The 27,266-nt window shown below is 62.9% G+C and overlaps 1 protein-coding gene across 4 annotated transcripts; it reads left to right on the forward strand.

Moving 5' to 3' along the window:
- Positions 1 to 2,919: 2,919 nt before the first annotated feature.
- Positions 2,920 to 27,265, forward strand: NHSL3 (NHS like 3). Of its 4 annotated transcripts, none has more exons than XM_065041688.1 (7): positions 2,920 to 3,047; positions 20,949 to 21,104; positions 21,317 to 21,372; positions 22,461 to 22,578; positions 22,908 to 23,024; positions 23,136 to 26,012; positions 26,528 to 27,265. In XM_065041688.1, exons 1-7 carry the CDS (start codon positions 2,957 to 2,959, stop codon positions 26,548 to 26,550), a joined length of 3,438 nt encoding a protein of 1,145 aa, XP_064897760.1. In that variant the 5' UTR covers positions 2,920 to 2,956; the 3' UTR covers positions 26,551 to 27,265. The 4 variants fall into 4 exon arrangements, with proteins under 4 accessions (XP_064897760.1, XP_064897759.1, XP_064897761.1 ...); XM_065041687.1 differs by lacking the exon at positions 2,920 to 3,047 and adding an exon at positions 3,645 to 3,960; XM_065041689.1 differs by lacking the exon at positions 2,920 to 3,047 and adding an exon at positions 10,692 to 11,060.
- The last annotated feature ends 1 nt before the right edge of the window (position 27,266 follows it).

Below are 27,266 nucleotides of genomic sequence, written 5' to 3' on the forward strand. Positions count from 1 at the left end.
TGGGTTTGGCCGGCACGGAGGGAAGCTGTTATACGCGTGGACTTTGCTCCGGTAAACAGAGCTGGCGAGGAGTTATCGGCGGCGCTGCTGGAGGGGAAAGAAAAAGGCAGGAGAGTATTTGAGAGATGAAATGTTCCGGCTGTTGGAATAAATGGCGCTGGCTCCGGTTGCTGCCCTGCCGCACGGACGCGGCGAGCCGCTAAAGGGACTTGTGGGAGTAAAGAGCGGCCGTGGGTCGCTGTGCCTCCTCTCTGGTGACCTGGTGCTGCTGTCCCAATCCTGCTGTATTTTTCCCTCTTGTCACACACGACAGCTTTGCCCCGGGGGCAGGGACAGAGCTGGCACAGTGGCTCTGCCAACCTGGCACCGCCGCAGCAGTGCGGTTCCTCCGTCCCCATGCTGTCCCCACCCAGGTCTTTAGGGACAGGTTAGGGGTGCCAGGGAGGCTTCCCCAACACAGGGTGAGCACTGGGCGCGAGTCCCAGAACCTGGCACCTGGGGGCTCATCATGCGCCCACTGCGGAGACGCTGGACCAGTCCCAAAACTCTGCGTGCAAAGAGGCTCCAAATAGATTCTGCGAGAGGGAGGAGGAAGAAAAGGAGGAGGAGGAAGAGGAGTGCAGCGTGGGCATGTACCCAGCTGGGGCAGAGATGAAAGGGGGGGCCTGGAGGCACCGTCTGCCCTGAAGGGACCTTGGGAGCTGCCCAGGGAGGGGACAGACCATGTCCCCAGGCCACAGGCGCCGGCGGCTCCCGCTTATCTGGGTGCTGGGTCCCGCTCTGCCCTGTGTCAAGGGGGGACAAGGAAAACCCCATTCATGCCATAGCTGCTCCTGGGAGTGATGCTGGGCATGCTGGAGCGCAGCGGGGATGGGTGGGGGGTCTGGCAGCAGGGACCGAGCACCGGAGCCCCCGCCAGTGCGCCCACTCCCTTATGGTGCTGCTTCGGCTTTATCTTCGCTCAGCCCAGATACCGGCCTTTAAACACTTGCACATACCAGGTTTTAAACATTTGCTCAAGGCTGCCTGTCCCGACAGCTCCCACACCAGATCCTGCATGTACCACCCTGTGCCAAGGGCCGGTGGGTGCCCCAAGCAGCGCTCGGCCACGATCCTGCAACGCCCACCTGAGCAAGGAGCCACCCGCATTTGCCCCTTTCATGACATTTACAGCCCAGGCACCCTTGGGTAAACCCCATTTTTAAACCACTGAGCGCAGTGCTCATTTTAAGCACGGCAGCACACGGTCCCGATGTCCCAACGATCGCTAGCAGGGTCACTGGGGAGGACTTGTCGCTGGGTTTTTCCATATCCTGGGGCGAGCGATGGGGATCAGCGGCTCCGGGGAAGCAGCATCCGTGGGGCTCAGCGGGGCTGGGCGGCTGCACAAGGACCTTGTCCTGGCTGCTCGGGAGTACCGGAGGCGTTAATGAGTAATGAGGGAGCAGCCATCCCTCCCGCTGCCCCGGCGAGGGGCAGGAAGAGGGGGCCAAGGACCAGCTGAGACACCCCAGTAGCTTCAGTGACTGCTGATGCCACAGACGGTGGGCAGTGTGTTTTGTCACCCTCAGGTACCACTTGGGATGTCACGTCCCAGGGATCACGCATGGGGGGCTCTAAGGGCACACGACAACCCCCCATCTCTCTGCCTGCCCCCGTGGGCCTCTGCCAGAGGCTGCTCCCCCCGCGAGGCACCCGGCATCCTTGTGACCATCTTGGCCGTGCAAGCGGAAAATGAGTTATCCAGCTGGGTACCCCGGCACGCTGCCGGCGCTGGAGCCCTCTGGGGAGGGGGGAAAGCTTGCTGGGGCTCTGCAGGAAGGGCTGGGGCTTGTTCCTGGGCTTTTCTCCTTTGCCAGGACTGGGACTGTAACGGATGGAAAGCAGAAGATTACCTTCCTCTTCACCTTCCTCCTCTTACCCACCTGATGAGAGCTCTCCCCAGAGGGTAACGGATACTCTCCCTCTTGCTGTGATTATTTGGACAATGCCGTATAACTGTGTGCAAATATATTTTTCAAGCTAGTTTTGCTGCCATCAGAGGAGACGCAAGATGTGAAAAGCAGGGATTTTTTTTGGAGGCTAATGACTCGGGAGTTGGAGACGGCGGCAGAAAGTCAACACAAACGCCCTAACAGGGGATTAGCTCTTCCCCAGCGCAGGTCACCTCGACATGGGTCAGCAAAGCCTCGGAGAGCAGTGGCGCGCTCAGCCCTTCCCCTGGGATCATGGGGGACCCGGAGGTGCCAGGAAATCACTGCCCAACTGTTTCAGAGCTCATTTAGGTCTCGAGTCCGTGTTCGGCAGGGTAAAGGGGGGGAATGAGAGGCAGAGGCACAAAAACACAGTGAGCCCCAGCCCTTCCGCAGGCATCGCCAGGGTTCAGTGCTGCATCCTCATCCCTGATCCCTGGTACCCGAGCAGGATGCGCAGCCCATGAGACACGCAGTGGCCAGCCCCAAATCCCATGGGAGACAGCGATGTGCCGGGAAGCCTGTGGGACAGACAGGCTTCTTGCTTTATAAATTCTTCTAGCAATTTCCAGCGGTTGGCAAATTCCTCCGGGCGCACAGCCAGGGCCTTGCGAGCCTCCGGGAATGATGCGGCTTAAATGCAACGATGCAGCTTTTCACATCAGGAAACACATCTGCCCAGGGACCTGAATCCGACCGAGCTGAGAAATGCGGCAGAAACCACCTGTTTTCTTGCCAGGCTCATGGCCTCCGGCTTTGCCGTGTGTACTGTCACTGACCTGCTCTCCAATAGGATGTGTCACCGCGCTGGGCCAGGCTCTCATGGATCCTTGCAGCCGGATCCGTGTGGTGGTGCTCCCAAGCAAGGCGGGCTTGTAGCAAGCGGTGAAATCTTTCATGAGAGCAGCTGCCTTTCCCGGGCACGCTGTCGGCTGCAGGCAGAGGCTGGTGGAGCCACGTCAAGCGGCTGAGCTCCCCCCTCCATGTCATTTCATTTTCAGGAGCTGATTTATTATCAGCAACAAGAAGCAGCGTGGCGCAGGGTGTTTCACGGGAGCGTGTCGGTGGCCTCAGGTACGTCCAGGTCGGCCACTGTTCGGTGGCACTGTGTCCCCCTGGGTGCTGCCATTGCTGGTGACATATCAAGTGTCACCCTTGGGCCTCTCAGGTGAGGAACCAGTGGTGTCTGTGGGGAGAGGGCAAGGGCAGGACGCGGCTGACAGCCCCAGATCCTCTCATGGGGACAGGGACAGCCACTCTCAGGCTGAGCAGGACCCCGCTCGGGGGGTGATGGTGCTGTAATTACTTGCTGAGGGTGACAGTGCTGTAATGACTTGCTCTGGTCCAGCACAGACCGTTCTGCTCCAGTTCTGTCCCCAGCACCACGGGGAAGGGAGCAAAGGGAGCAGCCCAGGGGTGGGAGCAGCCCCCGGCTGTCCCCGCACTGTCCCCCCGCACACAGAGGGGACAAAGCCGGGACTCACCGAGAAGGGGACACACCTTGGGGACCCCCGGCAGCCCCGCCCTTGCCCTGCAGACACCCCGGTGGCACCGAGCGGGATGTCCCCGCATCCCCCCCCCGCCACCGGGGCCACCTGCGGGCGTGGCGGGGGGGGCGGGGGCCGGTACGGGCGGGGCCTCCCGCAACCCAGCCCCGCCCCGCAGAAACTTTCCGTCGGCGCCGGGCGCTCGGCGGGAGCCCGGAGCTGCAACCGGAGCCGTGTAGCCGGGCGGGCCCCGGCCCTATGGGCAGCGGGCGGCGGCGGAGCGGGGCGGTGCGGGGCGCTGCCCGCGGCCATGTCCGCCCCGGCTGCACCTGCGGCGGGCGGCGAGCGGCAGCCGGAGCGGGACGGCGGGGCCGGTTCGGCGGAGCCCCCCCGGCGGAGGAAGGGCCGGGCGAACTCGCTGCGCCGGGCGTTCAGCTGGTTGCGCGGCCGGAGGAGGCGGCACAAGGGCGGCAGCTCCCCGGCCCCGCCGGAGGGACGAGGTGAGGGACGAGGGGGTGGCTGGGGAGGGGGTGCTGGCTGGGGAGGGGGTTAAGGGGGGGTTGGAGATGTGGTCAAGGAGGAGTCGTGGTGGTGGCCGTGGTGGTGGCCAGGGAGGGGTCAGGGTGGTGGTCATGGAGGGGTTGGGGTGGTGACCGCAGTGGTGGCCAAGGAGGGATTCGGGTGGTGGCCAAGGAGGGATTCGGGTGGTGGCCATGGAGGGCTCGAGGTGGTGGCTGAGAAGGGCTTGTGGCAGCGGCCAAGGAGGAGCCACAGTGGTGGCCGTGGAGGTGGCCAAGGAGAGCTCAAGGTGGTGGCCAAAGAGGGGTCACAGTGGCGGTTGGAAAGGAGTTGAGGTGTTGGCCATGGAGGTGGCTGACAAGGGTACAGTGGTGGCTGGATAGGAGTCAGGTTGGTGGCTGTGGAGGTGGCCATGGAGGGGTCATGGTGGTGGCCAAAGAGGAGCAGAGGTGTTGGCTATGGTGGTGGCCAGGAGAGTGGAGGCGCTGGCCGTGGTGACAGCAGAAGGGGGTGAAAGAGGTGGTGGCCATGGCGGTGTTGGCCACGGGTGGCTGCTCTGGCCACGGTGGCCACTGCTGCGGTGGCAGCAGCAGGTCGGATCCGGCAGTCCCTGGTGCAATCTCGCCCCTGCCCCGAGGGCTGGTACCGCTTCACTGGGTAGGTTCTCTCTCCGCTGAGTCAGAAGGTCACTGGGGCTGAGGCAAACCTGGAGGGACGCCAGCCGCTGCCTCCTCCTCCTCCTCCTCTTCCTCCTCCTCCTGGGCAGGGTGTTTGCGTGTTCCAGGTGTGGCTCTTCCTGCCCTAGATATGCCCATCGCCCTGGCCCATTTGTGGGGTGCTGTCTCTATTGCCCAGCCACGTCCCTGCCACCTCGACCAGGACAATCCCACAGCGGGAGGTGCTGTGGGTGCCTCCTCACTGCCTCGGGGCCGTGTTATGGGGATCTGTGGGCCAGGACCTTCGGCAGAGTGACGGGTGATGGCGTGTCTGGTCATGTTCATCTCCTCGGCATGGCTGGTTTGCAGTAGTAGGTGTCCCGGTGAGGCAGCAGTCGCTGGAGGCATCACCCTGCGCAGCAGAGAAGTGCTTGGCCTCCCCTGTCTCGTGCTGTCGGGGACACCGTCTGCGTCACGCCGCTGCCCTTCCTGCTGGGCATCTCTGGCGGGGACGTCACCGTGCTCTCGCCAAGGGAGAGGCCGCTTCTGCGGCATCCAAACGCAGCCGGATGCCGCCGCTTGCAACTTTCTTCCTCGCTTTGCCCCAGGGAGTGAATTTCCAGGCACCCAGGGCTGCACGCAGGCATGTTTACCGCTTGGAGAAGCACAGGCAGATCTGCGATAGGAGAGGAGCGGCCATGGAAAGGCCAAAGGGCCTTGGGAAGAGGCAGAGCTCTGCTTGGCCGGTCCCTGGGATGCTGCCGCTGCCTCCAGCCCTGCGTGGACGCCACGGCCACGGCCCAGCACTGAAACCTGAGCAGAAAAGATGAGATGTGCTGGAGCATGTGATGTTCCTCTTTGCAGCGCAGAAACGCCCCCAGCGGCTCTGCCAGCCCTTTTCTATTTTTTTTTTTCCTAAAGTTGTCATGTTTTCCAGCTAATCCTCGAAATGCGAAGTCACTGCCCATCAGGGTTGTGGCTTGGGGACCTTGAGCGCGCTTGCCATGCTGTCCCTTGTAGCACAGCCTGGTGCTTGTGTTAGCCGGGTCACTGTCACTGCGGCGCCACTGTGCCATTCAGTTAAATATCCCTGTGTCCAGGAGAGCTGCCCTGAGTGCCCACCTGCCCGTGGTCCGGCCACGAGCATCCTCAGGATGCTGCCAGCACGTGCCGGGGTTACCAGCATCCCTCCCCATGAGATGGGGCAGTGACACTTCCCTGTGTGACAGGGGGTCAGGACACCCAGAGCAGCAGTTTGGGCTGAGCGGTGGAAATGGACGGAGTGTTGGACCTGACAGTTCCAAGGGCGGCTGCCGAGCTGTGTGCCGGAGCCGATGGCATCAGTGGCCGCAGATTGAAGCTCTGACCTGCCCGGAGGCTGCATCGGCCTCACTGCCAACACCACAAGCCTTCATACGGCAGGAGCCAGCCAGGCTCTGCCCCAGCCTGGGCATTGTTCCAGCCATCAGCTGGGAGCTGTGGGAGGAGGGAGATTCAGTGGATCCTTGTAGGATCTGGGTGCCCTCGCCGTTCGTCCTGTGTCTGTGCGGTGCTGGGGGTGCTTTGGATCAGACCCATCACCCCCCTCATTGTCCCGCAGGTGGCTTTGGTCACGGAGCGGGGACAGGGCACATCTGACCATCCCTGGTGCCTCCTGGCTGTGGATCAGGACTCGTTCCTCAGCCTGGGCATCTGCCCATTCACAGCCTGGAGGTCAGAATTGGTTGGCACTGGGGTTGCGGGAGCAGGACGATGAAAGCATTTCCACTTTGGATCAAACCCGTGGGTCCGTCTAATCAGAGATCCCGTCTCTGGCCGCTCAAACAGCTGAGCCGTGTAGAGGAAAGACGCAGTAATCCTGTCTGTGAGCAAGTTTCTGGCCCCGCTTTATGCCAAGCGGGGGGACGGCTCCACCCCAGCTGGACGCCGAGTCCGCTCCCATTTCCCGACTGGGTGCCCCGCTGTATTTGGGCAAGTGGGCCCTGTTGGCTGCAATTATACCGGTACAACTCCTGCTGTAAGCTGTAATGCCCGTCCGGGGGTGCGCAGGGGCTGCCGGCTCGGACTGTGTCACCTGTACACAGCACGGCTGCTTTGGGCACCTCGAAGTTCCCGACGTGTTTATTTCCATAACCATTGGAGGCAGAGCAGTGGTTAACCCCTGGGATGCAAACCGAGGCGGGGAGAGTGGCTGGGCCGTACCGAGGGTCTAACGCAGAGCAAGGGCTCTGCTTTTGCTCCCTTTTTCCTGGTGGAAGCGGGAGGAAGAAGGCTCAAAGCTTTTTCTTTTCCCCTGTGAGCGCTGCCTGCAGCCCCCTGGGTGAAGGCAGCCTGTTAACCCTCAGCCGCCTGCGAGGGGTTTTAGGCCAGGTTTTGGCTACTGCTTGGTCCAGGTTTCGCAATATTCTTCTTAATTCCCAGATGAAGTAAAGGAATCGATGTTCCAGAAATATTAAATTAGGGTTGGCTTTTTGTTTCCTTTTGATGGCAGCTTAAGTCCGGCAGCAACAGATTTCCTGATGAAGCGGGGGTCACTGTGACGTTGAAAATAAAGCTTTCAATGCACACAGTTGCTTTACAGCATCAAGTGCTCGTTGGAAGCCTTGTGGGATGGCTGCGCCGTGTGTGTGGCAGCGGCTGAGCCGCAGTGGCACCGGGCTCGATGCCATGGGGCGCTGGGGATGCACGTGAGTCCTCGTGACAATTTTGGGGTTGGGCTGTCCTTACGTGATAATAACCGAGATGTGAAATCTCCCCCGGACACTTGATTTCCTCCATCCCCTGCTGCTGCGTGGCACATGGTTTCGGTGTCAACACAGGCTTTGTGGTTTAGTCCTGAGCTTTGTGGTTTAGTCCTGAGCTTCTCGACTCAAAGGAGGGAGGCGTAGGCAGCGCTGCCCCCGCACTTTGTGCTCCCCAGGATTGTTCCCCATGCGTGCGTGGGAATTAATTTGTTAATCTGCAGAAGGCAAAGAGTGACACTTCAGAAAATGTGAGCAGCAGGAATCCCCCGGCTGGCCCAGACTGGCAAGGGCGAGCGGCTCTGTGAACAAAGAGAGGTGTGTCTGCAACCACAGCTATTCCACCTGGAGACAACTGCAAGAATTACTCTTGCAAATAACGTTCCATGAGATCCGATAAAACTATTTCACCAGGGTCATATTTCTCTTTAGAAGGGAGGTCTAATTTCATAAGACAATATCATCATTGACTTTGACTCCGGCAGCGATGGGAACATAAGCCGCTGGAAGGTGAAGAGCTGGGCAAGGATGAAGTGAAAAAGTGTTTCCCTGCCAAGCAGGAGCTGGAGCCCTGGGCTGGTCCCTGTGGTTCTCACCATGTACAGATAAAATACCTTACCCGGAGCGGGGAGCTGAGCTCCCTCCGCTTCAGCGGGCCGGAGTCGGAGCTGTCATCAGCCGAGCCGGCCTGGGCTCCGGCTTGAGCAGGAAATCATTTGAAACCCTTCTGGTTATGTATTCCTGTTAATGATTGGGGATCTCAAGTGGGGTTTTTGTGTTACCTTTGCCTCGCTGAGCTTTACTTCCCCATGAAGGGAACAAGGGCTGAATTCCTTTCTCATTCAGGCAGCTCGGCTCCCGCTCCGTGATTGCTCGGCCATGGGATTGGGTTTAGAAAACACCGGGAGAGGTGGATAAAACACCGAGAGGTGGATAAAACACCAAGAGGAATGGATAAAGCACCAGGAGAGGTGGATAAAACACCAAGAGGGATGGATAAAGCACCAGGAGAGGTGGATAAAACACCAAGAGGGATGGATAAAGCACCAGGAGAGGTGGATAAAACACCAAGAGGGATGGATAAAACACCAGGAGGGATGTGCCGGCACAGAGAGGTCACTGCTGTGGTCACTTGGGCTGGCGGGTCTGATCAAGGCAGCGCGTGACTTTGGGACGATCAGATGTGCTTGAAGCCATCGTGCTGTGATGGCAAGATCTGTATCTCATGAGCAGCTTCCCCCCACCTCCTGGTTCCTTGCTTCTATCAGAGTCCTCTCAATGAATAAAACCAGAGGTTTCTGACCCAGAGAGTACTGGAATGAGTGTTTCTTGCCCCAAGTTCCCCGTTCTCGCTGGCTGCCCCACAGCTGGGGTTTGTAGCGTGTCATCTGTGCTGCAGTGTCACTCTGGGGAAGCTGCAAATGCTGCCCCTTGGCTGCCACGCTTTCTGAGCAGATTCCTGGGTGCAGCTTTGGTGACAGCGGTGGCCGCGTTCGCGAGGCAGGTGCTGGCACCGAGGGCGTCTGTTTTGGGAACACAGGGGGAAGTGTCTTGCTCTATCTAGGGCAGTGTTGGAGGCTCCAGCATCTCTTTTTCTCGCAGGGAGAGAAATCAAAGTGCTTCACTGGGAAAACTGGTGTGTGCGGAGCCTCCTGTGTCACTGGGGAGGGGGACTGAGTGTCTTGGGGGGTCTGTGCACCGTTTGGAGCCGCTGTGAGGGGATGTACGTCCTTGTCCTGGGCTGGAGATGCCCCTGGACAGCCCACCTCCTGTAGCCCGGGGGAACAATCATCTCCCCGAGTCACTGGGCAGAGACGTCTGTCTCTGTTGCACTTGTGACCGTGACCTTGTTTAATCCCAGCTGTCCCAAGACATAAAGGCTGCGCCTTGAGCTGGGTGCAGCCAATAATGGGAAACAGGGAATAGTGTCCCACCGGATCCCCTATTCCCTGAGCAGGTCCTGCAGCAGATGGGGCAGCAAACGAGGGGGACAGTGGCACAGCCACCTCAGTGCCAGGCACAGTCTGTGGCACAGCTTGGTCTCTGCTGTGCCGAGTGTGCCTCTTGGGCAGGAAACCAAGCCGGTGAGAAACCAAACCGTATTTCCATCACAGAGAAGGAGACTGAGTCCAAAGGTTAATTTACTGCTGATCACCTTGGGAGATCAGGACAGAGCTGCTGGTTGGTTTATATATGTATATATATATATATATATTTTACATCACCTCCCCAGTTTTGTGCCTTTCCCACAAAAACCTCCTTCCTATTTATCCCAGCCTTTGATGAATCATCTAAGGAACATAAACACTGCCAGCAGGAATTGCCCACCTCCTGTCCCGCTGACCCCTCCCTGCCCTCGCAGCATTTAATGTTCTCATTAAAAATCCGGATGGAGGGCTGGGTTTGGGGGGGCAGGCTGCTTGCCGTGCTCACGCGGTTGGGAGCGGGCAGTGCGAGGCTTGGCCGGGCAGCTCGGTGCTTGTGAAACCCTGCGGAGCTGGAGCTGGGTCTGGAGCAGAGAGACATTGGGGTGCACCTGAGGAGGGCACGGGAAGGAGGTACTGGTGGTGCAGGTGTCCGTGTGGCTCAGCCAGCTGGGACTTGCCCCAGTGACAGGAGTGACCGTGGAGGGGGTGGCAGGGGATTAACTTCCACCTACAGGCGTGTGGGTGCTCGCCCTGTGCTTGGGCAACAATAGGACCCAGCCCATGGGTGCTGTGCTCCCGCCTTGGAAGTCCTGGCTTTGGCCATGATGTGCCAGATTGGCTGGGGTGTCCACATGGGGCTGGGACCCCCGAGACCCAGAAGTGGGGTCATAGCCTTGGTTGTTATAGAATCACGGGATGGTTTGGGTTGAAGGGACCGTCCCAGCTCCCCCAGTGCCCCCCCTGCCATGAGCAGGGACATCTTCACCAGCTCAGGTTGCTCAGAGCCCCGTCCAGCCTGGCCTGGGATGTCTCCAGGGATGGTTCATCCACCACCTCTCTGGGTACCTGGGCCAGGCTCTCACCACCCTCAGGGCCAACAGTTTCTTCCTCATGTCCAGCCTGAATCTCCCCTATTTAATTTAAAACAATCACCTCTTGTCCTATCGCAACAGCCCCTGCTGAAAAGCCTGTCCCCATCTGGGGGGCTGTTTTCAGTACCGAAAGGCAGCAATAAGATCTCCCTGGAGGATCTGTGTGCAGGGACAGGCAGAAATGGTGGCAACCGGTGCTCAGCAGAGCGTGGCAAACTCTATGGGGAGGTGGGAGCAGGGCCAGACACGCATGCTGTCCCATGGGGACATTTGGGGACCAGGGATCTCCCTTTGCCCGCGTGGGCTGGCTGCGGCACCCACGCATCAGTGCTGGAGGGCCGGTGCTGGGAGGGTGCTGTGGGATCCTGGGCGATGCCGGCAGGCCCCTCCTCTCTGCCTCTACATTGGCTCCAGCACAGCCGCCTGCCAGAGCCGAGCTCCGCCGGAGCGATGGGAGCCGGCGGCTGAGCGCCGTCACCTCCCGCAGCCGCCCGGGCCGCGCCGGAGCCCCCTCGGCTCCGCCATGTAGCGCCCCGGCCTCCTCCACCCGGCCGCGGTGGAGGGCGAGAGCGGCCGCATGGGCAACGCGTATCGCAAGAGGAGCCCGACGGGCGTCAAGGCCGGTTCCTCATGGCCCTTCGGCCGTGCTGGCAAGTCGGGGGCAGGTAGGACCGATGGGGTTGTCTGGGGAGGGGCTGCGGGGGTCCTGGTTTGGTGGCTTTTGGGAGAAGTTGGCTGGCTCTGCTGTGCCCCCGGCGTGGGGCTGGGCAGGACCTGAGCTGCCGCGGTGGGAGGTTTTGCTCCCCCCTGCCCTCCCTGTGCTGACGGGGGGGACAGGATCAGGCCCTCTGACCCCCGGTGCTGTAGCTGGGGAAGAACCTCCAGCTGCAACGGGGGCTGCGCCGACACGTCGGGGAGCAGCCTGCGCCATCGGGACGGGGATCATCCCCTCAATTAGTTACTGATTTGTTTTTCTAAGCAGAATCCCAGCGGTTAGAGCAGGGACACAGGCTGCCGGTGCTGCCTTCCTCCTTCCTCTGCTCCCATCCCGTGCCTCAGTTTCCCTTGCTGCACCCCGGGGCTCTGGGAGTGTTTGCAGAGAGCAGCAGGCATCTGTCCTGCGCAGCCTGCCTGCCTCGCTCTGTGCCCGTCTGTCTGTCTGTCTGTGCGCTGATTTCTCCTCTTCGTTATACTCCGGCTCTGCGGGTGCAACTGAGAAGCCCAGGAGGAGGCAGGGCTGTTTTTTGGGGGAAGGGGAGTGGAGGGAAGGGACCCACCCCAGCCTGGACCCGTGTATTGAACTATCAGCTCCGTGGGGTGCCTGATGCTCATGAGCTCCCTCCGCGATTCCTCCGTCAGAGCAGGGTGGTGAGAGCCTCTCTTGTAGTCATGTTGTCCCCAGTTTTCCCACTGATGTCATTGAACCATCTCGGTGTCCCCAGCCCAGCCTGAGTCGGGGAGGGGACATGACGGGTGCATGGGCAGGGGTCCGGGGTTGGTAGGAGTGGGGTTAGCGGGTCCGGGGGGTGGGAACAGGGCAGTTTTCTCCTGCTAGCCCTGCAGGGTCCCTGTCCCCACCGCCCTTGACTGTCCCATTTCCCTTGATCTCCACGGCCAGCAGCTGCCCAGGTGTGGTGAGCTGAGCTGTCCGCAGTGTGAATGGGCTGGGGTCAACCCTGCACAGGCTTGGGAGCGACCATGCCAAGCGAAACTGCCCTGGAGAGGTGGGGGCCGGGGTGGGGACAGGGTGCCGAAATGCCCTGGCCGGCAGCACCCGCTCAGTGTCCAGGGAAACTGAGGCAGGAGCGGTTACAGCAGTCACCCGTGGCCCTGCAGGGATGGCATCTCCTTCGCCACAGGTTCTCTGTTGTCTGCCGATCCTCGCTGGCTGGCTGTGGTCTCCTCTCCACCAAACTCATCTCTCTTCATGGTCTCTGTGCAGAAAGGGCTTGGTGCCACCGGCCCGGCTGTGCCATAGCCGCGCTCCTGCCCTTCTCTGGCTCTGCCAGATGCTGTCCCTTTGCCTCTGCCCCAAACCGCAGCAGTGCAGGCGATGGGGTGAGCTGTTTCTCCAGGATTTGGGGGCTCACGTGAGCATCCCTGGCACAGTCCTTGCCTTTTTCTTGTGCCGTTCCCATCCAGACCTCCATCTCCCTTCCATCCCAGGCTTCGGTGCCCCTTGCTGGTCCCTGAACCAGGAGTGTGGGGCTGCTGGGGGATGCGTGTGGCTGCTGGTGAAGCCCCGCTCTGTTTCGGATGCCCTGACATGGGTGCGATGCGAGACCCAACCAGGGCAGATCCTGCGAGGTGAGGGTGCTGAGGCCGAAGGCCATGGGGTGGAAGGTGCTGAGAAAACATGGGGCGAGTTGTGTTTGTTCTCTGCCGTGGCTCCATGGCAACGTCGCAGCGGCCACAAAGCAAAAGAATTTGCATTGTGTCGCTTCAGCATTTCGGAGGGCGCAGCCGGGATCGCCGGCGGGGGGCAGGGTGCACCGGCACCCGCCGAACGGGCCCCCGTGGTCATTCCCATCTTGCTCTTGCCCCTCACCCAGACCCTGGGGTACCCTGGGTGCTGTTGGATTCTGGGTTGGAGTCTGAGGGTGTATTGGGGGCAACTGGACCAGTATCCCCCAGTTTCCATCTCTCACAGACCAATTTAGCCCTGCCGTGCCCACTGCCCGGACAGGCATTGGCAGCTGCCTTTGCGCTTGTACCACATGCGGGGTGTTGTGGGCACCCACTGCATTTTCATTCTGAAGGACCACGGTCCCCAGGGACAGGTTTGGCCGGGCAGGAGCCTCGGGAGCAGGGCTGAAGCTGCTGGGATCCCTCTGCCTGCTGCAGGCAGCTGCCTGCACCCCGTTCCCTGCCTCCCCAACTCTGCTTCAGCGGTGCCAAATCCGTGTGTCCCCGTCCCCAAGCCGGAACAGGGTCTGGCTTAGTCTGGGGTGCATCGCCTGCCTCTCCTCCCCAGGCTCGTCTGTGCTGGGAGCTGCTGGGGAAGGTCCTTGAGCACCAGGGAGACCGAAGCCTCTTATCGTCTGGTTATCGGGACAGCCCCGCTGAGTCAGGGTGGAGGAACGTGGCAGCCGGCCAGGCTGCACCCCACGGAGCCGGTGGGGATGCGGCTGCTGCCGGTGCGGGGCTCCCGGGGTCCCCTGGCACCCACGTCCCCGTTGGTGGGTGCTGGGGCAGATGCCTGGGGATGGCAGGTTTGGGTCGAGGGGTGACCCATGGCTGCGAGGCTCCTGGCAGCAGGTGCCGGTGGCTGCATTAGCTGGGGGGCTGGTGGTGCAGGCTCTGGGGTGGGCTGAGCAGCCCTGGGCGTCTTTTCCCTTTCACAGCTGCTCTTCGTGCCAGACCCACGCTGGGCCGGCTCCGCAAACAGCCAGGGAAGCAGATAAGGGCAGGGGCCCACCCTGGTGGGGGACGTGCTGAGATTTACACAGGCGCTTTCTCCAGGTACCGGCACACCGGACTCGCCCGCTGGCATCCCAGGGTGATCTGAGCCCTTCCCGGTGCCCCCTCCTGCTGCTGGAGCGGAACAGAGCGGGGCGGAGGTGATCTGCGGGTGTCCTGGGCAGGCAGCTGCCTCCAGCGCTCGGCTCCGACATGCTGGGCCATGCCCACTTGGCAGGAGCCCCGTCACCGAGAGGCAGGGATGGGACCTGCCGTTCTTCTGCTCATTATATCCCCCCTGAAATTTCAGAGGCAGCCCCAGCCCTGTCTAACAGCTCCTCTCCCATCTCCTCCCCTGATCCTGCATCGCTGTGTCTGTCTCCATCCCTGCGGGAGGATCAGCAGCTCCTCGCTGCCTCCTGCCCGCACCACCGAGCAAGAGATCCGTAGGCAGGAGCGGGGCTGGGTGCCGCTTGCAAGACAGTGGATCCGTGCACAGAGAAAACCTGCAAGGTCTTGTCCCGAATCCGTCTCCTGGCTTTGCTCCTGCATGGAGCCGAGGACCTGCTGTGACAGGCACGCCTGCCGTGCACAGAGCACCCTCGGTACCCTGCAAACACGCTGGGCATGATGCCGCGTGCTGTGGGGACGCAACCGGCTCCAGGCACCGCGCAGGCGCCGTGGCGGCCGTGGGGAGGTGGAGGACAGGACACCCTGGGAAGGTGAAGCAGGGCTGTCATAAAGCTGTGGACTTTGGCATCGCTCCGGGGAGGGCGGAGGTGCTGGTGCCTTGTCTCCAGCCGCGTGTGCCACCGGCGTTGCCTCCACGGCCCCGCGTCGCTCTGAGGTTCTGCCTGCCGCCCTCTCCCGCCCCACGCTCCCCATCTGGGCCGTTCCCGCCCGGATCCGGCTCCTGGCTGGGGAAGGTTGTTATTTACCTTCAAACCTGTTTGGTGGCTTCTCCAGGGAGGGGACGAGCGTGGGGTGGGGATGTGGTGGGACAGGGGCTCGCTGGGCTGGAACAGGGATGGGAGTGGGTGCACTGGGGTGGTCCTGCCTCCTGCCGTGGTGCCGGGACCCGCCAGGGGCTGCTGCCAGACCCCTGCCTGGGGTCCGTGGTCACCCAGGGGCTGCTGCAAGACGTGTGGGACAGCAGCCGGGATCAAGGCCAAGGCGGCTGCGGCGCAGCCCCGTTGCACAGGGAGGTGTGTTCCTGCCATCACAGGCTGCAGGCAGCCAGCCGGGCAATGGCGTTTCTCCAAAGGGGTTTCACCCCGTGCTGGCTCCTTTGCCATGGCCTGTTGGCTCTCTGGGAGGATGCAGGGCAGTTTTCTATGCTGTGATTTAGAGGAAGAAAAACGACCCAAGTTTGTTTTCCCACTTGAAATGAATTTTTTTTTTTAATGCCTCTGTGTGGGATCGTGTTTGAGAGTGGAGCCAGCAGTGCAGATCGGGTCGTGTTTATTTGCTTTGCGGAGATGTTTTCCTGCCCTAAGCAGCAGCCCCCCGGTGAGGCCAAGGGCTGGTGCCAGGGGGCTGCACGGCCAGAGCCATGGTAAATATTATTGTGCTCTTATCCTGCCTGGAGAGAACATGGTCCTGTGGCGTGTCCCCGGGCACAGATCCTATGCAGAGACAACAAGGGCTTGGGGAGCAAGGGTGGTCGGGCTGGTTCCCTCCCTCACCAGCTGAGGATCGGTGAGCAGAGGCAGGACAGGGTGGCACAGGCGGGTGGCAGATCACACCTGGGGCCACAGAGCTGCCTGAGCAGAGATGATGGGCCCAGGGGAAAGACATTCAGGCTTGGGCTTGTAGAGAGGAGTCATTGCTCCTGACAGGGAGATGCCGCTGGGGAACCGGCTGGTTGTGCTGCGATGGGAGAGGCCGATTCGGAGGGAGCAGAGGGGCTGGATGCAGGATGAGAACACGGGGCACTTGCACCCATGCCAGGGTCCACGTCCTGCCTGTTCCTGGTGGCTCTTGGGGCTGGGGTTCCTTGTGCACCCCATTGGCATTACCCACACTTACAGCATCCGCAGGCAAGTGCCACTTTGCCCTCTCTCCAGCCTGGGGAGCAGAGTGGTCCCCAAGTCTGGCTGCACATCTGGATGGTGCATCACAGGGTGGGAAGGGACCCCAAAGTGGTGGGAGAGCACCCACCCCATGGGGCAGGGGGTGTTCTTGCTGCTCTCTGCATCGCTCTGGCTGCCGGGAGAAGGGAGGCGAGCTCTCCATCCCCGCTAAGACAGACGCAGGCAGGTTCTCCTCCCCTTCCTCCCCTGGGGACCTCGCAGCCCCTTCCCTCCCAGCTTCCCCCTCCTCCCCATTTTTCTGGGGTGAGTCAGTGGCGGTGGAAGGGGCGGGCAGGAGCTGCGCTGCCTGTTCCCGGCCTCCCGCCGCAGGACCCGCCGCCGCGCAGCGAGCAGACAAGTCGAGGCAGCGCCGTGCAGGCAGAGATGGATGTTTGCAGCCGAGTCCGGCCAAACCTGCTGCTCGCAGGAGGCACAGGCCTGGCGGGGGGGACAGGAGCCGGGATCTCCTCCTTCAGTTCTCCCTAGGGGACAAGCAGTGTGACCCCAGGCACCAGTACAGGTTGGGGTTGACCTACAGGAAAGCAGCTCTGCAGAGAAGGGTCTAGGAGTCCTGGGGACAACATGAGCTCACAACGTGTCTGTGCGGCCAAGAACCAAACGGTACCTGGGGTGTGTGAGGAAGAGTGTGGCCAGCAGGCTGAGGGAGGTTGTTCCTCCCCCTGTGCCCTGCTGAGTTCTGTGCCCAGTTTTAGGCTCCCCAGTTCAAGATGGACAAGGAATTACTGGAGGGTGCCTGGGGGTCTCTGCCCCTTCTGAGCACTTTGCCTTGCTGTGGGGATGCTCTGCACCCTCCAAACCATCCCTGGCACCAGTAGCGGCACATCCCAGCTCCGAGACAGCAAGCCTGTCCTTGAGACAGTGCCCGGCCCTGAGAATCCTCCGACTCCTTCTCCGGGAAGATCCCGCTGCCACGTGCGGACGGGACACGTGTGTCAGCTCAGCACCGCCGAGCCTGGAGGGGACGGGGCAATCCAGGGCTCGTTGCAAGGAATGCATGAGGGACGGGATGCCAGCTCCGACCGGGCGTGTTGCTGCCGGCACCAGCTGCAGCTACTGCGGCTTCCTCAGCCCACCGAGATCTGCAGCCTCTGCCGCAGGACCAGACCCCTCTCCCTCATGGATTCATGGATCCCCTCGCTTTTCCTGTCCCTTTTGCAGCAGGTTTCGCTGTGTGTTGATAAAGCTGGGGTGAGGCTGTTGGGGCGAGGAGGACGTGGAGGCGAAGGTCGCAGGGAGAGGAGAAGTGGGAGGAGAAGCGGAGGCGGCTCTTTGCACGCCGCCACGCTCCCCAGCGTCAGCCCTTGGCACAGGGCTGCTCCGCGTCCCCGCAGAGCTCCTGCTGTGACACCCTGTCCGGGTTGTCCTTTGGGTGACTGCAGCCAGCAGTGCTGAGCTCCTCCTGCCCCGAGCCACAGGTGTCCATCAGCGAGGGATGGTCTCGAGGCCCTTTGGGTCATAGAATCACAGGATCATTTTGGTTGGAAAAGCCCCTCAAGATCATCGAGTCCAACTGCTAACCCAACCTGGGCAATACCCCGTGTCCTGAGAACCTCATCTCTGTGTCCCACCTCCAGGGCTGGTGACTCCAGCACTGCCCTGGGCAGCCTGTTCCAATGCCCCACAGCCCTTTGGGGAAGAAATTGTTCCTAAATCCAACCTCAACCTCCCCTGGCGCAACTTGAGGCCGTTTCCTCTGCTCCTGGCGCTTGTTCCTGGGGAGCAGAGCCCGACCCCCCCTGGCTCCAAGCTCCTCTCCCCTCAGCTCCTGTTCTCCAGCTGAACCCCCCAGCTCCCTCAGCTGCTCCATCACACTTGTGCTCCAGCCCCTCACCAGCTCCGTTCCCTTCTCTGAACTCGCTCCAGCACCTCAAGGCCTTTCTTGTTGTCAGAGGCCCAAAACTGACCACAGAATTCGAGGTGCACCCAGGGGGGTCCCAGTGCAGCCCCGTCCCTGTGGGCAGAGCTGATGCACCATCCCGGAGAGCTGGGCCCGTGTTGCTCTGGGCTGTGTTTACCCGCCATCGGCCGTTGCCTTTGCTGTGGCTCGTGATGTGCTGCCCGGGGAGGACAGGGCAGTGACCAGCACAGCACGTGGCTGCTCGCTTTGTGCATCCTCAGCCCTTTAATTATGTCCCTTTTTTCCACTTTGCGCTGTGCAAAGAGCTGGGGAGCGTCTGCCTGTGGCTGCCGGCACCTTCTGGGTGAGCGTGTGGGCAGCGGGGCTGATTCTGCCCATGCTTCAGGCAGGTGCTGGGTGCTGCCTGTATTTGTTGTTATGGGCATGTAGGGGAAGAAATCCTTGCTCAGCCCGGAGCTGCCCGGCTGGGGACACAGAGGTGCCTTTTGCAAGGTCAAACTGTCCCTTGGGCTGTTTGTTTGGTGCCTGGGGGCCAGTGGGACCCTCGCTCGCTGCTTTGGGAGACGCTGCTCCGTCTACAGCCCAACCCCTGTCCTGCTGCAATAATCCCTGGGCACAGCCCGTAGGGAGCCGGCTGGGCATGGGAGGGAGGTTGGACATGTCAGCTCCCGCTGACACAAGGACGGTCCTGCCCGCTGGGTAAATAACGGGAGCTTTTCACTTTTCGAGATGGGAGGGATGGAGCTCCCTGACTGCCTGGCATTTCTACCCCCACCTGCTTGTGCCCCCGTGCCAGCGACTGGAGCTACTGGTTAGACTGGTCTGAGAGCTCAGTCTCCCCCAGTGCTGCCAGCTCTTGTGACCGTGACGTGGCCATGCTGGACACCGTGTCCCTGAGGACAAACGGCCTTTGCCCCACAATGGCGCACGTCCCCCCACTGTGGCTGAGCCATGCTGGGAGCAGGGCTGGGGGGCTGCGGTGGGTGCTGGGTCCCCAGGGGACACTGGGGACAGCCGAGGAGGGGGAACGCTGGCACCGTGGGCTGTGCAGTGCCATGTCCCACGGGCTGGTGCTCACCGGAGGAAAAGCCTCCCAGCTCCTCCCAGTTTGCCAAGGAAGCCAGCAGCTGGTTTGCACAGGGATGCTGTGCTCAGCAGGGAGCAAGCGAGGAGGGTCCTGCTGGGGTCCCAGGGGTGCAAGAGGTGGGATTGGGCAAATCCCACCCCTGAGCTTAGCAGGATGGATCCTGGCAGCCGTGCTGTGCGTGGGAGGAGGCGGGAGGGCCGGGGGCGAGCGGGGAGGCCAGAGGAGGGGCCCCCGCTTTCCTCCTGCCGTCACCGAGCAGCGCGGTGGGCGCAGCTGGGGCTGTCCCCTCCTGCCACCACGCAGCCCTCCCCGGGGTCAGCCTTGTCTCCGCAGTCAGGCAGCTGCGCCGGAGCCTCTTTGCCCATCCGAGCATCCTCCTGCTGCGCGGATGAGTACAGAGAGGGGGATCTGGGGGCCGCCGGCATCCGTCTTGCCGGCACACGGCTGGGTGAGAGCCGCCGCAGAACAATAGGCAGAACGTTGGTGGGGGACGGTGGATCCCCCGCTCCTGCAGGGACCAGACCCCGGCCACCATGGTGGTCTTCATGGGCAGGAACCTCTCCTCGCTTCTGGCTTTCTTCAAGAAAAAGGGTGAGTGAGATGGAGGGAGGGAGCAGCGCCCTGTCCTTACACAACCCCTGCCCACCCGGCACCGGGTGCTCGCCCACCCGCAGTGGGCAGGGGGGCTGTCACCCCAGGGGGAGGAAGGGCAGGGGTCTGTCACCCCGGGGGGAGGGCAGGGAAGGTCACCCGTCCCCATCCACTGGGAAGTTAATGCGATAAATCACTGAGCTCCTCTCGCTGGAAGGTGGCCCTGAGTGTGCTGGGGAGGGAGGGGGGGATGTTGGGTGAGGGGCTGCCAAAATTGTGGGAGAAAAGGGTTTAGGGGAAGGGGACTGTGATGGTGGGGGGGTGTGGGTGTCTCATGTCCCCTGCAGGGACCCTGTGCCACCACAGGGGTCCCCTGTATCACCCCCCACCCTCCTGGCCTGGCTGTGCCCCCAGTGCCAGATGCCAGTGGAGGCTGAAGCTGGTGCGGTGGCACGGTGCGGTGGCACGGTGCGGTGGCATGGCGTGGCAGGGCGGGCCGGCTCCATTGTTCAGGGCCTGCTCCTTTGTGTGGCAGGGCTGGAGCGCAGCTGCCTCTCTGCCTGGCCGGGCTGCCTGGGAGGGGACATGGGGGGACATGGGGGACAGGGGATGGGTGCGTGGTGCTGGCGATGCTGAGCAGCGGGTACCCGTGGCTCCGGGGTGCTGCCTGTTTCCTGACTTGCCCTCCTCTTCCTCAGCCTGAAGTTGTTTTTTTGCAGGCAGGAGGAGTTGCAGGCAGGGCTGTGCAGGCAGGGCTGTGCAGGCAGGGCTGTGCAGGCAGGGCTGTGCAGGCAGGGCTGTGCAGGCAGGAGCAGGCAGGGCTGTGCAGCCCCCAGCACAGGCCCAGAGCTGGTCCTGGGCACCCTGTGGTGCTGGCGGTGGTTTGGCAGGAGGGGGCTGCAAGATGGGGCGCTGAGGACCTGGTGCCGGCTGTGGCATAGCATGGGGGCTCTCCAGCACCCAGCGAGGGTTCTGGGAGGGGTGATACGGCTTCTCTGGGGGCTCTGTGCCTCAGTTTCCCTCCTCTGTGCAGTTCCCAGCCTGCCCGGGCACAGCATGCGTCCCTGCTCTCAGGTGCTTTGTGATGCCCGGGAGTGCCGCAGCTCTCCCAGGGGAGAGTCATTGTCTTTCTGTCCTCGTTTATCCCACCCCCGACACCCCATCTCCGCTGGGCTGCCCACAGCCCTGCACAACTTGCTGCCTCGTTTGCCCCTAACGAAGGCTCTGGGCAGGGAGGCAGTGCCGTGCCTCAGCTCCACTCCGGATGGGGGGCAGAAAACCCCATGGCTTCGCGATGGAGATAACTGGACTCCGGCACATCGACCGGCCGGGTAGAGCCGCAGGAGACCATGTCTCGTGGGGTGTTTCCAGCACTCAGCTCAGAGATGAGCAGGATAACATCATCCCAGGCTGGCTGTCATCACCCAGCTCTTCCTATGGCTGTGTGGGTGCCACCACTGTCCCCTGCAGGACAGGGACCTGGCTGTGTGTCCCCCCAGCCAAGCTGACCCCTCTGTCTCCGCAGGCACGGCCAAGGGCGACACCGAGAAGCGGCTGAGCGTGCAGTACACGGCGGGCGAGGAATGTCCCGACAACGTCTTCTTCCCCAGCACACGGCCCCCGCACCTGGAGGAGCTGCACAACCAGGCCCAGGAGGGTCTGAAGTCCCTGCAGCACCAGGGTAGGTGTCCCCAGCCCCGGCGTGGCCCGAGGACACAGCGGAGGTGACATCAAGCTGGTCCCGGCTCCTGGCTGGCCGTGCTGCGGGGGTGGCACGATGGGGCTGACCAGAGTCCAGTGCTGGGCGGTGCGGCCGGACTCGGCAGCTGCTCCACTGGCTGGGGGCTCCCCCGGCTCCCCACAAGGGATTGATCCCCCGTTTTCTCGCTGCAGAGAAGCAGAAGCAAACCAAAAGTGCCTGGGACCACGGGGACAGCAGCAGCCTCCAGGTGAGCGCTGCCCAGGGGCCGGCTCTGCCCCGCCGGGTGTCCTGGGGGTGAGGGGACACGGGGTGGCCTCTCTGTGCCCCTGGTGGGTGTTTGGGGGTGGGAGCAGGTGGGGAACTGGCCAAGATTTGGGTTGCAGGGCTGTGGCGTTTGTGGGGTGGGAAGGGATCATTTGTCCCTCAGTGTTGTCCCCTTTGTCACCGTGCTTAGCCTTGGTGTGTCCTGCCTTGTGGGGCTCTGCCCGGCGACCCCCACTGTGCCTGTATCTCTCTGTCCCCCCCGCACTGCTGTCCCCTGGCAGCGAGGGGGGTGACGGGGTGTGCCATGGGGACCATGGGCCATCTCCAGCTCCATGGCCAGGCCCCTCCCCGGCTGCTGACGAGGAGAAACTCCCACTCTTGGCCAGGCTGGCGTTTGCCGCTTCCCCGGGCTCTGACCCCGCTGCCAGTGCCTCACCTCCCCTGTTTGCTCCATCCGCTGTCCCCACTGTCCCCAGGCCCCCTGTACCCCCAGCAGTGGGCGGTGAGGAGCCCCCAGGGAACAGGGCTGGGTGGAGGGGTTGGGTGGTGGCTCCGCTGATGTGGCTCATCCTGACCTGTGCCAAGAGATGATTCAGAGGGATGGGGGGGCACCGATAGCTGTCCCCATGGTGGGGCCATGCTGGTGGCTGTGCCCAAGGGGACACACGTGCTGCAGACCACCTGGCGCTGTCCCTGTCCCCAAGTCCCTCTCCTGGCCCTGGGGTGCAGCAGGGCTGGGTGCAGCCATGGGATGGTTTTCAGCTTGGCACAGTGGCGAGGCCACCAGTTCCCTCGGGTTCTCCTCTGTCGGGGCAGACCCTGGCCCTGCTCCTCTCCGGGGGGCTGCGGGGCCACGCGGGGTCCCTGGGGCTGCTCCCGGCCCTGCTCCTGGTGGGAGGACTCTGGATGCCGGCGTGGCTGACTCAGCCTTTGGCCCTCGGAGAAGCTTTTGTCTCGGCTGCGCTGGGCTGCAGAGTCAGTTTGCGGCGGAGAAGGGGCCTGGCGGGGGCCGGGGCAGCTGCTTTCCCACAGCCCGGGGTCCGCCTGAGCCCCCGCTCTGTGCCCACGCAGTCCTGCGCATCCTCGGAGGATGACAGCGTGTCCATCCGGAGCCGGGCGGCCTCCTGCGCCACAGACAGCACCTCCGAGGACGCCCTCTCCATCCGCTCCGAGATGATCCAGCGGAAAGGTACCGGCTGGGGGGCTGCAGGGCTGGGGGACGCGAGTCGAGGGGTCTGGCAGGAGACCTGGGGGGCTTCTGTGGCCACCAGCCAGTGCGGGGATTTGGGGGCCCGTGGGGAGTAGAGAGTGACTCGGTCTGAGTCAGAGGGTTGGGGCTGGGCGGGGGGAGCAGACGGACAGACAGACACCTCCCTGCTCAGACCGTGCGGCTCTTTGGCAGCTGCTGGTGCCTCTCAAGGCTCTGCTGAGCGCCTGAACCTGGCGTGTCCTGGAGCATTTGGGGGGTGCTGGGGATGATCCCCTTTGCACCCGCTAGACCCCTCATGCCTTTTGCAGGTTCCACCTTCCGACCACACGACTCCTTTCCCAAATCCTCGGAGAGAACTGGCAAGAAAAGGAAGGAGAGGAGGACAACGGTGCTGGGCATCCCCCAGCATGTCCAGAAGGAGCTGGGTAAGTGTCATAGGGGAGTTTAGGGTCTGGTCCTGTTCCCCGGGCTCTGTTTGCCCTGGCTCGGTGTATCTCCCTTGGGACCACACCAGGTTTGTCTCTCCCTGCTCCCAGGTCTCAGGAGCAGCCGGGAAGCCAAGGGACACCCCGATGCTGATGGACGAGGGCTGGTGGGGCGCGGGGGCAGCCAGGCGCCCCAGCCCTTGCTGAACGGCGGGCAGGTGTCCGGTGACACCGTCCGCATCCCCACCATCGACGGGAAGCTGCAGCCGCTGGCTGTCCCTGGGGGTGCCCGCGTCTGCCTGGGAGCCCTGGAGCAGGCGGACGTGGCCCTGCAGAAGCACATCGACCGTGTTTACTACGACGACACGTTGCTGGGGAGGAAGACGGCAGCCAAGCTGTCACCCATGGTGAGGCCGAAGTCACTGGCCGTGCCTGGCATGACCACCAACGCCAGCCCTCCGGAGCTGCTGAGCCCCGTCATGTCCATCTCGCCCCAGGGCACCTACATGTCTAAGATCATCCCCAACGCCATCCTGCCACCCATGGTGGACGTGGTGGCCCTGACGCGGAGCAGCGTGCGGACGCTGAGCCGCTGCAGCTTGGTGTCCTCCAGCCCGGCCTCGGTGCGCTCCCTTGCCCGCTTCTCGGAGCACAGCACCCGCAGCCGCGAGCCCTCCTCCTCCAGCGACAATTGGAGCCACTCGCAGTCCACCGAGACCATCGTCTCCAACAGCTCCACCATCTCCTCCCAGGGTGGCTCCGACCGCCGGCAGCCCGAGCCGGGGCCACGCGGCGAGGTGGACGCGGCAACTCGCTCCGACGCTGACCAGGTCAGCGTCTACAGCTCTGCCAGCTTCACCAGCTCCTGCTCCAAGGCCCCCGCTGGCCCCGCGGTCCCCGGGCTCCTGGCTGTGGGGGGCAGCAGCGGCCGGGCGTCCCCCGCATACAGCACGAGCAGCCAGGCAGAGGGCTCGGACACGGGCAGCCTGGCCAGCGAGCGCTCCTCCGCCCGCAGCGTCTCCCTCAGGAAGATGAAGAAGCCCCCGGCCCCACCTCGCAGGACCTACTCGCTGTACCAAAAAGCTGACGGGGAGCCCAAGGTGCTGGGGCTGCCCCCCAAGCCTGACCGGCGGTCGCAGCGGGAGAGCAGCACGCCCTGGTCCCCGCGGCCCCAGCCCCTCAGCCCCGCGGCCGAGGATGAGGTTTTCTCGCCGTTGTCGCTGAGCGAGACCAGCAGCCTCCGCTCCGAGAGCCTGGCCGGCGCCAGCTCCCCCGAGCCCCCGCGGGGCAGCCCCGGGGTGACCGTGGTGCTGAGGGAGCCCCAGGCTCAGCCCAAGTGGAGCTGCCCAGATGGGTCTGACCGCACCATGTCCCCCTCCAGCGGCTACTCCAGCCAGAGCGGGACCCCCACGCTGCCCGCCAAGGGGCTGGGACCCCCATCCATGTCGCCGGGCAGGGGGGCTCAGCCCCAGAAGCCGGAGCGGGTCTGCTCCCTGCAGTCACCCGCGCTGTCCGTGTCCTCCTCCCTCACCTCCATCTCCTCCTCAGCCTCAGACGCGGCTCCCCCTGAGACGCTGCCCCGAGACCGCTTCATCATCCCGCCGCACCCCAAGGTGCCCGCTCCCTTCTCCCCGCCGCCCACCAAGCCCCAGCAGCCTGTGGCCCCCACCAGCCCCCTCCTCGCCTCTCCAGACCCGCCACCACCCAGTGCCGCCGGCCAGGAGCCCCCCGCCAAGCCCAGCAGCAAGTCCCCCCCGCCATCACCACCGCCTGCCTACCACCCACCCCCCCCGCCGGCCAAGAAGGCGGAGGGGAGCCCCCAAACCACCAGCGAGGCTCCCACCGATGCTGCCTGGCCCCCGCCGCCCCCACCAGCTCCTGAGGAGCACGACCTGTCCATGGCGGACTTTCCCCCTCCGGATGAAGCCGATTTCTCCAGCCTACCCGATGATGCTGCACCGGCTCCCGCAGCCGGGCAGAAAGTGGCACCGAGCCCAGGGGTTGTGTCTTCCTCATCACCCGCCATCTCCTCACCCAGCCAGCAGCAAGGGCCACCAGCTGGGTCACCACGGCCACCTTCCCCCGCCGAGCCTGCTCCTGCGGCCGCCGTGCCCCCACCGCCACCTCTCCCCCTACCCTCAGCTCCAGCTCTGCCGCCCCAAATCAGCCTTAAGAAGGCGGCCAACGGCCCCCGGGCAGACAGCAAGAAGGAGCCAGTGTCGCGGAGCAAGAGTGGCCCGATGGCCAAGGAGGACGCCAGCCTGCCCATCGTCACACCGTCACTGCTGCAGATGGTGCGGCTGCGCTCCGTCAACATGGAGCCGCCCGCCGGGGCTGCGGCCGGGGCCGAGGAGCGGCCGGCGCCCCAGAAACCCGTCCGCCGGTCCCTGTCCACGCGACAGCTCCCTCCTGCCAAAGATGCGGTGCCTTCGAACCAGCTCCACCACGCTGTGCACCTCAAGGCGGCCGCCTTGTCCTCCGGTGAGGCTGCGGAGAAGCCGGCGGGTGGGAGAGCGGCTCTGCCGGGTCCCGAGGGACCCCCCGGGGACGGCCAGCTGTCCCCCCGGAACAAGTCACCGGCCTCCACCGCCAGCTTCATCTTTGCCAAGAGCTCCAGGAAGGTGGTGATGGAGACAACCTCGTCCCCTGAGGCACAGGCCGACCTGAAGAGGAACTTGGTGGCCGAGCTGAGGAATTTCTCGGGGCAGCGCTCCGCAGCACCCGCTGCTGCCCAGCCGGGCCCTGGCAAGGCACAAACCCACCGAAAACCCGGCAAGATTCCCCCTCCAGTAGCCAAGAAGCCTTCGCTTGGCCCAGGGCCGGCTCCTTCCCCCCTGAGCCCAAAGGCAACGGAGACGCTGGGCTCCCCCATGCCGGACGGGACGGCCAAGGCGGTGGCGGCAGAGGAGAGCAGGACTAAGAGCGAGCCGGCGGGGACGGCAGCCTCGGGGACCGCGGAGCCAGCGGCTCAGAGCTTCCCCGCACAAGGTACGTGGTGTTGCGGTTCTGGCAATTCGAGATCACGATAGCCGCTTGTCACTCCCATTCTCCATCCCCAAATTGTGGGGAGAATTGAAAAGGAGGGGAGAAACCAGTGGGTTGAGACAAACAGTTTAATGAAGTAACAAAATAATACTAATATACTACTGCTCTTACTAATATATATACTTCTAGTATTATATATAAAATGGAAAATAGAATATAAAATAAAAGATGGTGCAATTCTTCATGGACTCCATCTGTGCTGAGCAGCCAGTCCTGGGAAGAGCATCCTGGTCTCAAACAGCCGATCCCATGGACAAAAAGGCAGAAAAGCTATAGTGTCTGGAGCTATAGGCTCCTGATCTATAGGCTCCAGAGCTGTAGGGTCCTAGCGCAGCCCATGTTGGGGCTGGAGGGCAGCGGGCTGGCCAGGAGAGCCGAGCCGTGGGGCCGGGTATGGGCTGGGCTCTGGGATGCTGGGGCTCGAGGTGGCTGACGGTCTCTTCCCTCCCGCCTTGCAGATGGACGGGGAGAGACGGCCTGACGGACGGAGCTGCAGGATGGACGGGTGCCCCCGTGGAATCCAAATCTCTCAGGGACCTGGGCAGGTCAACGGACGAGTGTGGAACTGGCAACTGACTGATGACAGGAAGCAAACAGCCTTAGCCTCCACGGCCTTGATGATATTTATGCAAAAATGGTGTTGGTTTCACTTTCCTAAGTACTACAGCTTTATTTTTGCTCTTTTTTTTAAAATTTACTGGACCCAGAGCCAGCACCTCCTCCCTGCCCGGCTGCCGCTTGGTTTGTGCGTGTGGAGCGGAGCAGCCATGCAGAGAGGAGGAGCACGGAGGGACGAAGATGCTGGAGCCAGCCGGGCCCGCGAGGAATCGCAGCACTTTGGATGAGGGACCAGGACGGCTTCGGCCACCACAGCACCCGGGGACGCGGGCAGGAGGGGACAGAGATGCTGGTTGGGGGGGACCAGGGCCTTGGCCCTCCATGGAAAGGAAAAAGGGGGCTCGTGGCCAGCGCTGACCTCTGCCCGCTGGCCCCAGAGTGGAGGGGGAGTCCGGCTGCCCCCAAGCTGGTCTGCAGGGTAGAGCCTCCATCTCTGTTTCTGTGAACTCTGGTCATGTTTTGATTTCTTTGATTGTACAAAAAAAACCCAACCAACCAACCAAACCAAATGCAACCACCCCTCTGCGCCGAGTAGCTGCTCAGAGCTCTGTACCTGGCTGGTAAAAATGATGAGCGAAT

Source organism: Columba livia, chromosome 26 (assembly GCF_036013475.1).
Source record: "Columba livia isolate bColLiv1 breed racing homer chromosome 26, bColLiv1.pat.W.v2, whole genome shotgun sequence".
In the NCBI taxonomy this organism is placed as follows: Eukaryota; Metazoa; Chordata; class Aves; order Columbiformes; family Columbidae; genus Columba; species Columba livia.